This window comes from Harpegnathos saltator, unplaced genomic scaffold (assembly GCF_003227715.2).
Source record: "Harpegnathos saltator strain DR-91 unplaced genomic scaffold, Hsal_v8.6 scaffold145, whole genome shotgun sequence".
Lineage (NCBI taxonomy): Eukaryota > Metazoa > Arthropoda > Insecta > Hymenoptera > Formicidae > Harpegnathos > Harpegnathos saltator.
The window spans coordinates 132,985-147,197 of record NW_020229923.1 but is presented as its reverse complement, the minus strand read 5'-3'; the positions used below and the strand labels follow the sequence as shown (position 1 = coordinate 147,197).

Sequence of the window (14,213 nt, the reverse complement as noted above, 5' to 3'; positions counted from 1 at the left end):
CTCGGTACTTTTTACTCACCTTGTATGTACTATTTGACATTGTTAATGTACATCATGTTTAAAGAAAATGGGCTCTATTTATAAAATTTCATTTATTTATAACTTTTTAATAAACAATGAGCAGCGACAAAAACCTCTTGAATATTACTCAGGAAACTTCTTAATAATATATGTAATGGACAAAGTTATCTAAAGTGGATCCCTTAAACATGAGTTTTACCTTCTGTTATATTAGGTGTACAAATGAAAAATCCAAATTATTTTAAGCAGTTATGAAATCAATTTTAAATTGAATAGATTTTACCGCTCTTTTGAGATTATGCAATGTTGACATATAGCTGTTAAAAAGAACATATAGTTTGGCGAAAGGCCCAACATAACCTTCAAAAGTATTCAGTTCAGTACAGTCGAAAATGGCAAGAGATAAGATGCATAGCCGACACTGCATTCTTTACGAATTCCGACAAGGAAAAAATACTGCAAGAGCGTGCGAATCAATTTGTTCCTTTCTCGGCGAAGGTATTATATCGTACGATGTGTGCGCATTTTGGTTTAAGCGGTTTAAAAGCGGTAATTTCAGTCTAATCGACAAACAACGCCCTGGAGGCCCTCCAAAGTGCGATAATGAAGATTTGGAACAACTGCTCGCTGAGAATTCGGCACAAACACAAAAAGAGCTTGCAGAACAGTTGGGAGTAACGCAGCAAACGATTTCCAAACGCCTACATGAGATGGGAAAGATCCAGAAAGAAGGAAAATGGGTGCCTAACCGCATGAACTCACTGAAACCAACAAAAATCAACGAGTGGCAGCGTGTCTTCCTCTTCTCAATAAGCAGCGTCGAAAGTCTCTCTTGTGGAAAATCGTTACAGGCGATGAGAAATGGATACTCTATGATAATCGGAAACGCAGAAAGTCATGGGTAAATCCCGGTGAATCATCAAAATCGATCGCAAAATCCAATCGCTTCGGAAAGACGGTTCTTCTTTGCATTTGGTGGGATATCAAGGGCGTGCTTTATTATGAGTTGTTGGAACCGGGTGAAATAGTTACTGCGGACTGCTACCAACGTCAATTAATCTGCTTGAATCAAGAATTGGAACGAAAACGCCCGTATACTGGCAAAGGAGAACGTCCAGTTGTTACATGACAAATTGTTACATGACAACGCCAGGCCACACATTGTTTCCAATACAAAAGACACCATAATGAATCTTGGCTGAGACGTCTTGCAGCACAGTCAGCATATTCACCAGACATTGCTCCATCCGATTATTGTTCCGGTCGATGCAACATGCCTTGTCCGATATGCACTTCCAATCAGTAGATGAGATCCGAAATTGGCTTGACGACTTTATCGTGTCCAAAGACGTAACATTTTACCGAGATGGAATTCATCAGCTGCCTGAAAGATGGCTTAAAGTTATAGAAAGCAACGGCGAATACTTTGATTGAACAATTTAATTTACTTTCTTTTAAAATAAACCTTGAATGTAGCTGAAAAAATTGGATTATTCATTTGCATACCTAATATAATTGTAACCTTCTATAAGTGGGAAATTACAACTAACATGTATGTTGTGTTACGTCCTGTGGACTCCGCGTATTCTAGCTTCTTTTATAAATAGAGCGAATTGATGTTATGTTGCTCGCTTCAAATGTTCAAATTTTATATTCAACTAACATGTTCCGTGACCCTTCGAGCACAATGACACATACCGATGTCACATACCGATTTCTTTTTTATTTCCCCTTAGACCAAAGTCCTCTAGTTATTTGTCAGGAAGATCCGCTGTCACTTCCCGGACTGACCAGTCGATATCTGATTTTGTTAATCCTTCAGAACTCACAGCTTTTCCACGTCCCGTCATAAAATATATTACCCAACAACTCTTATTAAAACTAGCGAGATAATGAAATCTCTTATCACCACAATACCCCATTCTTTACAATAATTATCTTAGAGATACTGCGACGCAACTCTAAAATCCCACCTCCGAAAATGTTATTAACAAAGTTCTATGCCCATATTTGGACATAAACCTTCGAACCCTGACGCAACTTCCAAAACCCTACTCTCTCACCCTCTCTCAACCGAGGCGACGTTTTTAATTAAACGAAAAGGTGAATTCATTCTTCGCCTGACCAGCACCCAAATCAGAACCACAAGTTCGGCTTTCAGATTGCGAGTACTTTCTGATATTCAGGCATTGAGATATTCAGTCATTCAGACATTCAGACTGTGACAAGTTAATATCCAGTCACTCGGGTTATGACAAATTTTCATCATTCTCAATAATTATCAACGAATTGCTGTGTGTAACGTGCTAGTATGGGCACTGGACCGATCCCGAGAGATCCTGAGAGGTACACTCATGCAAAGTGGCAGCCTCTGTTCTCTTTTCCTGAACAAGTCATCTTAGACAACAGTAAGTTTATTTATTCTCTACCTTTATACCATCATTTTATTAATTTCACCCGTTATTATTGAATCCATTTCAGTGGATCACTAATATCATACCACTGTGTCTATTCAAAGAGTTATTGACTCGTTCGAATCAATTTTTGAAACCAGAGATCCCGCTGCAATAGAAATCTAACTCTCAATACCTCCGAGCGAATATCAATATTTCATTAGAAACTAACTATAACCCAGATCCGTCACTCCTCTTTATACCACCCTACATTCTCCCTCAACGGTCATCCCCTGCTCCTTCCTCTTCTCCTACACGCGCGTCCACCCCCTCGAGCCCTTCAATTTCTTATTCTCCTGTCCCTTTTTCCGAACTGTCCACTCCCCTCAACTCGCCAGACCGCTCTCGTTGCCCCTCATCCGACTAACTTTCTATTCGTATTCCTTCCTTTTTTTCGTTCCCTTTTTTTTCTACTTCACACCCACACACACACACACATACGCATACAATCATTCGCGTAACTGTAAATTGTCATATTCTAAATCGCGCCGTTGTAGTATTTTGTTTGTTATCCTTATTTTTAAAAAATTTATTATTAATCTATTTTCACTAATTAATTTCAAAATCATCCCACCTTCCAGCAGTCGACTCATGGTCCTATTCCCGGTAAAGGAATTCGCGTCCCTGACCGAAAAACGGACCTCTCGTCGTACGTCAGCGAGTGAAAGGGATCCGTCGAATCCCTGACCCATTCCCTGACACACATGTGACGAACGAGGTTCGCCTTTCCCGCGAACGGAAAGGTTGCGCTCCTCCTCTAGGACGTAACAGTTACTTGTAACGTACATGTTATATTACGTGTTATATTTTATTACATTACGACAATGTAATGTAACTGTGTTTACTGGGATAGTTCTGCTTCATGTCGAGAATTTTTCTCACATTCTTCCGGAATTAGCAAATAATTAGCATATAAACTTCTATGTTCTATGAAATCAAGCCATGCTTTTCGAAAATAATACCACGAAAGTCAACTTAGAACTGACTGAACATATATAAGCTTATATTAGTTTTTCAAATCGATGAATGTGTAGGATATTGAACTCTATGATATGAAGGATATTGTACTCTATTCAAGTCTCTCAATAAAAACAAAGACAAGAAAGTTGATACAAACAAAAAAAAACATAAATACATAGTACACATACACGCATTAGTATAGTCATCCATTTTTAACCATGGGGATGTATCAAAGAAAAAGTTGTTTTAACCACCTACGACGAAAAAAGATTTAAAATGAAGAATACGTCAAGCTTACGCTAACGTAACCCCACAAATATTGTTTAGAGATAGACAAAATTTTGTAAAAGAATTAGTAAGTGTTTAAATGTGAATGGTCAACACAGTCAAAGTGTTTAAATGTGAATGGTCAACAGTTCAAACATTTAGTAAAATAAGACATGTGAAAAACTATGAAGTTTTTTATTTATTTTATGGTTTTATTACTTTAGTTTAAATGCATTATATTTTATTGTAAAGTTTAATTTTATTTATAACTTTCGACAAAAATATTTTTTCAAGAAATTTCTCAGATAAAGTTTACTTGTTTTTTTCTGTAGAATCCCATAGAAATGTGTAACATTTTATAGGAGGTTTGATTTGAAATTACAAAGTTACCTTCCATCTCTTTTCAGGGGAAAGCGTGGGTGTAAATTTGTTTATACGGTTAAAAAGACTTCTCGAATATAGTGAAGTTTTGTCATAAACAATTTTTTGATACAACAAATAGTTTTAGAGTTTTTATGTCGTCACACTTTATGTGGGCCATGAACGCCTGTATAATTTCTTTTGTTACAATTAAAAATAACAAATTTTTAATTGATAATTATCTGCTTGTCTTTAACACTATTCCCTGTTGCGACATATTCCGCGTGGGTCTTTTAGTTTTCCTGGTGAGCAGGTTACTACGTTAAATTGCGGGGTGTCTATAATAACACGTATATCAATCAATGATTCGTATGATGTTGAAGGTGTGTTGGTCGTAGATGAAAGCTGTGCCGTTGGACGGACTTTTTTTGACATTCTTATATCGGTTGTACACGGAAGCTGTGTTGTTGGACGGATTCTTTTTGATATTCCTATGTCGGTCGTACACGGAAGCTGTGTCACTGGATGGACTTTTTCTGACATTCTTATGTTAGTCGCAGATGGAAGCTGTGTTGATGAAGGTATTCTTTCTGACGTTCCTACATCCGTCGTAGACGGAAGTTGTGTTGCTGGAGGTACTCTTTCTGACACTCCTATGTCGGTCGTAGACGGAATCTGTGTTGTTGGACAGATACTTTTTGACATTCCAAGTGATATTAGGCTGAACGTTGTCAGTGTAATTATTAAGAAAACATAGAAGAACACTTTCATTGTACTGTTTAATAATCTAGATATTCTTCACAACTTTAATGTCAAGAAATTAAAGTTAAGAGATCAAATTCTTTTAGCAACTGTCTTATTATAGTGATAACTTATTCTTGTTGAATTTCGTAAAGTCTTTTAAGCACAGTTTTCGCACGTTAATCGCACGGTATTTCACTTACGAAAATTTAAAACGGAATTTGAATCTTTCCAATACGTCTTACCGTCCCGACAAATTAAGACATATTGCAAGTTATTTCACGCGCACGCCATATATAATAGGTCCTTGTTGCTGCGTCATTGTTTCTTCACATAATTACATTGCGTTTTTGTAGTCCTTCCAAGGCTATTATATAACGTAAGGTTATATAACGTAGGCTATTCATAAGCAAAACCAGTTTTATAAAGTATCTTTTCCTGCTACCACGCATGTAACAAGTCATCACGTCTAATGTATAAGATATACAGGATGTCCCAAAAGTAACGGACCACACTAATAATTCTTTAGTATTGAAGTTTGAAGGAAAATGATCTAAATAAAAGTTGTAGGGATTTAAGTGAGTTACCTTATGATGACCTTGACTTTGACCTTTATCTCTATTTTCAAGGTCAATTGAAGATCAACTTGCATTTTTTAAATAGGAACCCTAATTTTCTATTACACTGTTTTTTTCTACTAGTTAATTTGAATAACTTTTGTCTAAAACATTTTTTTATTTGTCTAATATTTTTTTAGATATTTGAGGAAAACTGGATAACTTTTTCAATATTTAACTTACGATATCTCGCTAACTATTTGTCGGAAGAAAAAGTGGTATTAGATTTTCTTGTTTTACTTAGTCTCAAGAATATATTGCTACAATAGCACCTTGACTTTTGTTAACTTACTGATTTTTAGAAATTTCAAAATCATCAAATTAACAAAAATCAGGGCGCTATTGTAACAATGTATTCTTAAGGCTAAATAAAGCAAGAAAGTCTAGTATCACTTTTTCTTCCGACAAATAGTTAGCGAGATATCGTAAGTTAAATATTGAAAAAGTTATCAAGTTTTCCTCAAATATCTCAGAAAATATTAGACAAATAAAAAAATGTTTTAGACAAAAGTTCTACAAATTAACTAGTAGAAAAAAATAGTGTAATAAAAATAAGGGTTTCCATCTAAAAATCGCAAGTTGACCTTTAAATGACCTTGAAAATAGAGATCAAGGTTAAAGTCAGGGTCATCATAAGGTAGCTCACTTAAATCCCTATAATTTTTATTTAGATCATTTTCCTTGAAACTTCAATACTGAAGAGTTATTTGGGGTGGGACATTAAAATAGGACACCCTGTATACGCAGAAAACTATATAATTGATGTAACTGAATTCCAGTTCCAACAATAACCAAACTTTCGGTTTTTTAGGAATCAACTGAAAATTCGGTTGCAACATTAAAAAAATTTTAATAGGACGTTTCTGTTCCAAGAATATATTTGATCATCTCAACCGAACATTAAGTTGTTAAAGATACAAGTTTCATTCGTTGCAACTATCGACACATTAAATGGATTGCTGATTGCAATGGTGGGGGTAAACACGCGAGTAGAGTAAGATACAGACGATATAAGAGGATCTGTCTCTTTTTCAAATAAGAGTATAATACACCGTAATAGAACTCTAGTTATAATGATACAGTGCCGTCAGAATTTTTGTTTTTCTACGGTGTGTTATACTCGCTTTTCTACCATCACTTATCCACCACTGCAATCAGTAATCCATTCTATGTCGGCAGTTGTAACCCATAATTCAATTCGTGCTGTCGGATATTTAGATTATCGGAAAAGGTGCTCTGTCGCCTTCGCAATTAATATAACGTTTCACAGATCGAAAAACCTTTTAATATAGTGTATTTTTTCTACTGAAGTAAAAACATATTTATACGCCTTTTCTAGTGCAATACAAATTATAATATAGGCTTTTATTATGCTCGCGAAAAGCAGTTAAATATATTTTATATATAATATCATATTTGTCCTTTATGTGGATCGAGTTAAACTCGAATAAAAACAAAGTTAAGTGTTAATTAAAATTTTATTTATTTCAAATATCTAATTTGGACTCAGTTTTAGTTAGATGTATATTAAATATTAATATGATCTATATATGCGCCTGGACAAAGTTAATCTAAAGCATCAAATTTAATTTGAATGCATCTTAAGAACATTTTTGAATTAAATTATTTTTTAAATTAATACATTGGTTTTCGAATTTAACTTGGTTTATATAAAAGACAAATATAAATCATATTTAAAATATTTTTAACTGTTTTTCGTAGGTGAACTCTCTTTTATCGCTAAAAGCAATTCTAAACAAGACTTATAAACCTCTTGGATAGTTGTTTTAGAATTTTAGAGTTACTTTTAGTAGTAAAAGACAACAGAAAGAAGTAAGAATGAAGGAGTCAAGTGCGAAAAATTCAAACAACGCAATAGACTTATCATAGTAACGATACATAAATTTTTGTATTGTCGGTAATTTGTATCGCCATGGTAAAATCGAAATATAGCATGGTATAAATGTCGTGTTATTTTTAGATAGCTAAAATAGTCGGTATTGCCATCGCTCTTCAATTATCGCCAGGTCTCGAGGACCAGTTTGTCAATACGAAAATTTACCTAGAGAGCTGAGTCTTTAGTATTACCAGAAAGAAGGAGAGAGGTCACGGGCGACTTTTAGCCTGTGGGGACTTTGAGCTCCCCAAAGCGCACGCATCCGTTTTCCGTGCGGCGCTATAGAACGCGCGCAAGTGTCACTCGTGCGGGGAAAAAGAGTAACGATTTAGTAATCGTTGGAAGCGCTCACAGAGCTCACGGATATACGATCGCTAGTTCATAGCTTGATCATTCTTCCATTGTCGTATGTGACACCGCGATTTTTACACGCGATCGAGAGTGTGCGAGGGCAGGCAGGCAGGAGCATCGGCTCCGTTCGGCCCACACATACACATACGAGTCCCGCTGTGACTCGTATGTCGTGCGAGAGCAAAAATTGTTTTTTGTATCTTCGAGGCACATAAGCCGTACCTGCGATTCACGTGCTCTGCAACTGGCAGGCACGTGCGCAATAAAGAGAAGAAGAACACGCCTAGGTTAATTTAGAAACCTACCCTCCACTTGTAATCGGCGAGAGAGCAAGAAGATACAAAAATCCTAAAAGCCGAGCCCAGTGTGAGGCGCCCTCTGCACAACCGTGCACATGAACTACGTTGCCAATGTCCACACCTCTTTTCTGATTTCCCCCACCACGCACGCACTCATAGCCGACTCAGAGTATCCATGTGGACCACAGACTTCTATATAACAACTAGACTGCTAACTTCTTATATTTTGACTTTACATTTCTGTCCCCCAAAAGTATGTGCTAAAAGTGCGTTGCTGCGCGTGCGCCAAATAAGCGCACAAGGAATGTTGTTTACATTGTGAGCATATGGCCGCATAGTGTGTAGTGTGTAGTGTAGTGTAAGAATTTGGGAAAATATAAAAGTATGTATATTAAATTTATATCGAAAAAGAACTTACAAAATATTCTTCTTATAAATGATTAAAGCCATTGCCACACAGTACGATTTTTCTTGTTGAATTACTTGCGTGTTCATGTGGAAATCTTCCTGGTTATTTTGCTGGAAATTACATGGTTTACTGGCTATTTTGTGGGATTTTCATAAAAAAATCAGGCCTTGATATATAACGAAAATTCAGCAGAATGGCCAGGAAACTGCATAATTTTCAGCAAAAACACGCAAGTATTTCTGCAATAAATTGCCTTTAAGAGTAAGTAATAAATATAGCCTATAAAATAAATTATACCATTATTAACATAAAGGAAGTCAACATGCCGCACAAGTGTATCATAGATGAATGTCAAAATGTACAAAGAAAAAACTGTGGAATTTCTTTCTTTAAGTAAGTATATTAAATATATGTTGTAACATTTTATGTAGAATATTATTTTTATAGTTATATATATATTTATAGTTATATATATATAGTTATATATATATTTATAGTTATATATATAGTTATATATATATTATATATATAGCTATATAGTAATATATAGTTTTATTAGATAAATGGACTACAGCTATTAAAAATAAAATACACTGCCCTATAACTACAAGTAGTATAATTTGGGAGCGACATTTTAAAAAAGAATTTCTTTCTGGACGAGAAAGAAAAAGATTAAAAATAAATGCAATTCCAACAGAATTTTTAATGCTACAAACAGACCCATTGAAAGAATTAAATAATCTAATAAATTTATGTAAGTGTTTAATTTTATTAATAAATATTGTTCTTGATTAATATTAACAATTATTATATTATAAAATTTATAATTTTGAAATATTGTTAATAGATGGACATGTTAATACTGACAGCAGAGAAGGTATGTGTTTAATTACTAATATATTCCTTATAATAACAATATTAATAAAATACTTTAATTGACAGTAATTGTCGCAATAGCTGCAGGTTCTACCATGTGTAGCATGGATGAAAATATTGCACCTGATCTTACTGACAGCAGAGAAGGTATGTGTTTAATTACTAATATATTCCTTATAATAACAATATTAATAAAATACTTTAATTGACAGTAATTGTTGCAACAGCTGCAGGTTCTACCATGTGTAGCATGGATGAAAATATTGCACTTGATCTTACTGACAGCAGAGAAGGTATGTGTTTAATTACTAATATATTCCTTATAATAGCAATATCAATAAAATACTCTAATTGACAGTAACTGTCGCAACAGCTGTAGGTCCTACCATTTGTAGCATGGATGAAAATATTGTACCTGATCTTACAGAAGGTATATGTTTATTAAACATATTAAGCATATTAATAATTATTACAAATTTTAAAATGAAATTAAGAAACTATTTCTTTCAGCAGAAAGAACTGTTGGGAAAGATGCAAATTTTAACATGGATGTACATATTGTATCTGATCCTGCAGAAGGTATGTACGCATATGCCTAGAAGTTTGGTATTGAAAATACAAATAAATTTTTTGTTTTTACAGAGATAATGTATAAAAATAAATATATTATTACAGATAAGCCACATAATTTATTATTACAAATTGAAACTCTAAAAGCAGAAAATGAATGTTTGACAGCTCTGATGGAATCGTTGAAAAACGATCGTAAGAAACAATTGGAAAATGTAGCAGATACTTATCAGCGGTTGTTACAAGAGCAAAAAAAGTTAATGAAAAATAAATTAACATCTGCTTTAAATAAAGTCAATTTAAATTAAATAAAGTCAAATTATTAAATCGGCAAAGGAAAAGATCAAATGTTAAAATAGCCAATCTGCTAAAAGAAGCCAAGAACAAAAAAATATTACATGAGGAATCATTTGATATTTTAAGTAGTCAGTTTCAAACTACATTCAAACATATTATAAACAACGAAAAATTGAACAGAAACAAGGCCTCTCGTGGCAGGCGTTACAACGAAGAGGTAAAACAGTTCGCACTTACGCTTTATTACCATTCTCTTAAAGTTTATAACTTCTGTAGGTATGTTTGCACGTCTCTTCCTTTTTTTCATTTGCATTTTATGCCTCTTCTAGTAAAAGGTAAGTATTTTTTCATATCTCGTATATTACAACTAACAAGTATGTTACATGTTACATTGTGTTTGCTGAGTTATAATTGTGATAACTTGGAGCGCTGCAATTTCATCACAAAAAATGCATGAAAACCATTTTACATAAGCAAGTATACATAATCAATACTTAGATAATTATGCATTTAATTGTAACAAGTTGGGTTATCTTCTTTATCTTCTTTAACTCCACACAGTGCAAAATCTCTAAAGGATGTCTACAGATTGTTCTGCGGTTGATCGTTAGGATGTCAGCAGAACATACTTTAGAACGTTTTGTGGAGATTTATGTTCTTTGGAATAAGTTAGCCTTTTTCCTTACTAATTATTTTATAATTCACTTATTAAATACTATTTACTGGAATATTTCTTAAATAAGGAATATTTCTTTAATAAAACACTTTTTCTTAACATTTTATATGCAAGCAATATTGTAATTTACTATTGCATTAATGTTTCATGCTTATAATACTTTAAAAATATAAATATTAAGTATTTACATTTCTAGAATATATGAATTGTGTACTAACTGTGATAAATTCAGTGAGTCAATCAGTGAGAAATTACTGTTAGTTAGTAATATTAGTTTAAATATGAATAATAAAATTACTGAGCAACAATTTATTGCTACTCATTTTACTACAGTCAGTATATAATATTTCTTTGTAAGAATAAAGAATAACTTCAAGCATAAAAGTATGCTCTATGAGCTAAAAAAGATTCATCTTGTACAGTTTATAATTTAATGTACAACACTTTTACTAGAATTGTGCAATTGTTCAGGTAATAATATTACTATTATATTTTTATAGACAACATTTTGTGTTGCCTAATCCAAGTTCACTTAGGGCTTGGACTTGTACAGTAAATGCAGAACCCGGTTTTCACAAAGAAATTTTAGAAAAATTGAAAAACAGCCCAAAAGAAGATACAGATTGCAGTTTAACTTTTGATAGTATGTCAATTCGACAACAATTGTTATCGAATGAATAGCAAGAAAAATTCATTGGACATTGCGATTATGGATATGACATCCCCTGTGACGTGGCGGCCGTGGGGGCGCCCGTCACAAGGAAAAAACCCTCGGTCCGTAAGCGTGAATCGCGGGGGGGGGAAAGCCGAATTACCCCCCCCCAAGTAATTAGCCTTAAGAATTAGGAGCGTGCAGGTGCGACGGTCCCACGCCCCCAAGATTTGTGCCCATGGACCTCCCGAGCCGGCCACCCGGACAGGAAGACCAGGGAGGATGCCGAGGACGTCGCTCACCGCCCGGCGCGGCCAGGTGAGTGCGCTCTTTTCTCGTCCCGTCGCCGAAAGTTTATCGTTATTCCGCAATGATTACCGCTGCCGTGTATTATTTCGCAGGCTAACACGACAACACGAATGAGGCAGCAATTTACCGTCGAACACGTTCTCGACGTATGGGTCGCTAGCCAAAGACAACGGCTAGACGGACAAAGAGCCACGCTCGTGAGACGCCGTGAGCGAGAGAGAGAGAGAGAGAGAGAGAGAGAGAGAGAGAGAGAGAGAGAGCGAGAGACCGAGAGAGAGCGAGCGAGACAAGGAATCCGTTCCGCGGATGTCAACAGAATTCGCGGAAGGATTCCCGGACGAAAAAGAGAGGAAGGAATAACAGGGATAAAAAAAACGAGAGACGGGAAGATCCGTTTTTCTCTCTCGATGACGAGATGAGTTTCTCGCCTCGAAGACAAGATTCAGATTCGTTTTTGGGCTAAAACCGATAAGACCGAATTACCGCTCGTGAGAGAAAAAGATTGGTGTACCGCTCGTAAGAGAAAAAGATTTGTGTGCCGCTCGTAAGAGGGAGAAAGATTTGTGTGCCGCTCGCTAGAGAGAGGAAATCTAGGGAGAGTTCCCGAGAGCTCCCAAGAGTACCGAAAAAGCAGAGGAGGGCCGTGACGGGCCGAAAGCCAAGGCTGCGGAGAAGCCGAGCTGCCGCTGGACGCGCGACCGGGCTGACCGACCCGTCGACTATCGAGGACCACGCCGCCGGGAGATGCCCGTAATTGTAAGACCGTCCGCCTGCTTGTTTTTGGTGTTCCGTGCGTTTGCGGGTATCGTTAGAAATTTGGTTTTGTTGCGCCGAGCGGTAGCGAACTTGCGAGTAAGCGGGCGGAGAGAAACTATACCGTCCCGCGAAGATTCGGAACGTACCGACTTCCGACCAGAATAAAGCGAATTTTCATAGAAGTCGCGCCGTTCTAATTCTTTCCCGCCTTCTCGTTTTCCCGATTTCCGACGAACCCTTCCCGTCTGCAGACTCGAATTAATCTCGAGCTACCGGACCCGACGGATTCGCGCGCCGCGGGGAAGCTTCGTCGTTGGTGAGTGGTGCAACTCGCTGCACCTGGCGCCCAACACTTGGTTGGTGCAAGACCGCGGCGCACGGACCGACGGCGGTTTGTCGGCGCTTCAAAAGAAACGTCGCACCCCGTAGAAAGAAATGATATCGAAGCTAAAGAAGCACTAGTGTTTCTACTGGTGAGTTTGAAAGGAACATGGAAATGGCCAATTGGGTATTTCCTCAAATGTCAAATGAGTTCTTCTGTATTAGCAGCATTAATTAAAATTACGTTAACTTTAACATCAGAAGTAAATATAAAAGTTCGTTCAATAACCTGTGATGGAGAAAGCACAAACTGTGGTGCGTTACGAGAACTGGGTTGTAACATATTTGTTGATACCTATCATAATATTAAAAATTATTTTCCACATCCAACAGAGAATTATAAGATTAAACGAACTTACCAAGTGAAGTTCGGTCTTAATTATGCCTGGTGTCTCGTCCGGATGGATAAACTATGTAGTCATGCCCCTGCATTGCATTATCAACAACGTTCACAGATATATAAAAATAAAAATTGCCGCACGGCCAGCGGCAGTATTTATTTGGTGTCGTCCTGCATCCCGCGGTGCCCCGCGCCTATTCCCCTCATTAAGTTTAAATCTAAAGAAGGCAAATCGTTGACCAAAGTCGGGGAGTGTAAAACAAGACGTGCAAGTCTTGAGAGTGAGGAAAGTCCATCCAGACGAGACACCAGGCATAATTAAGATCGAACTTCACTTGGTAAGTTCGTTTAATCTTACAATTATGCCAAAGTGTCTCGTCCGGATGGATAAACTATGTAGATGTTCAAAGAATGGAGGAAGGGCACGATTTGCCATTTAATCAACTTTATAAAATAAATAAGAAAGCACAATAATACATTAAATAACACTTAAGATAAGAGAACGGAAGTACAAAAATCTGTCGGGTTAAGAATCGGTCGTTGATAGAAATTAGCGAAAACCTGGGAGTCACACGACCACCCCCCCGTGGACACCACCTTGACGTGGTGGGGGGGCTTGCGTGCCCCGATGATGTACAGAGCTGTGCCGGCGGGGGCTTCGGCCCCTGGCAGGTTCTACCATGCCGGAGAGGTCTGTACAGAGAGGCCAGACTAAGAGTGTCCATAACACTCCTGGATGGGCAGCTGCCTCCAGGTTTTATCCAGGGTCTGGAGGGTCTCATTCGTGAGGCCCAAAGGACCCTACAGCGCGGGCAGAGCGGGCTCGTTAGCCTTGGCAGGCAACCGGTCTAGGGGAAGGAAAACCCCGAAATCACACCCGTTCGGCAGGGGACGTAAACCCCTGCATTATATGAAGAAATGTCAAGAACAGGAGAACACCTTCCGGTACTCGGAGCCGGAAAACGGCGTGAGAGGGCGTAC

General features: G+C 36.9%; 1 protein-coding gene across 9 annotated transcripts; it reads left to right on the top strand.

Moving 5' to 3' along the window:
* Positions 1-7,584: 7,584 nt before the first annotated feature.
* LOC112590788 (uncharacterized) lies at positions 7,585-10,935 on the top strand. 9 transcript variants are annotated; one of them, XR_003114473.1, is made up of 10 exons: positions 7,585-8,348; positions 8,689-8,768; positions 8,926-9,129; positions 9,223-9,252; positions 9,318-9,398; positions 9,464-9,544; positions 9,610-9,681; positions 9,762-9,830; positions 9,927-10,335; positions 10,395-10,935. XR_003114473.1 is itself a non-coding variant. In XM_025308253.1 (9 exons), the coding sequence occupies exons 2-9, from the start codon at positions 8,720-8,722 to the stop codon at positions 10,127-10,129; spliced, it is 780 nt and encodes a 259-aa protein (XP_025164038.1). In that variant the 5' UTR covers positions 7,585-8,348; positions 8,689-8,719; the 3' UTR covers positions 10,130-10,935. The 9 variants fall into 9 exon arrangements, 8 of the variants coding, with proteins under 8 accessions (XP_025164038.1, XP_025164039.1, XP_025164041.1 ...); XM_025308253.1 differs by having other exon boundaries at positions 8,935-9,129; positions 9,927-10,935; XM_025308254.1 differs by having other exon boundaries at positions 9,479-9,544; positions 9,927-10,935.
* Positions 10,936-14,213: the final 3,278 nt, after the last annotated feature.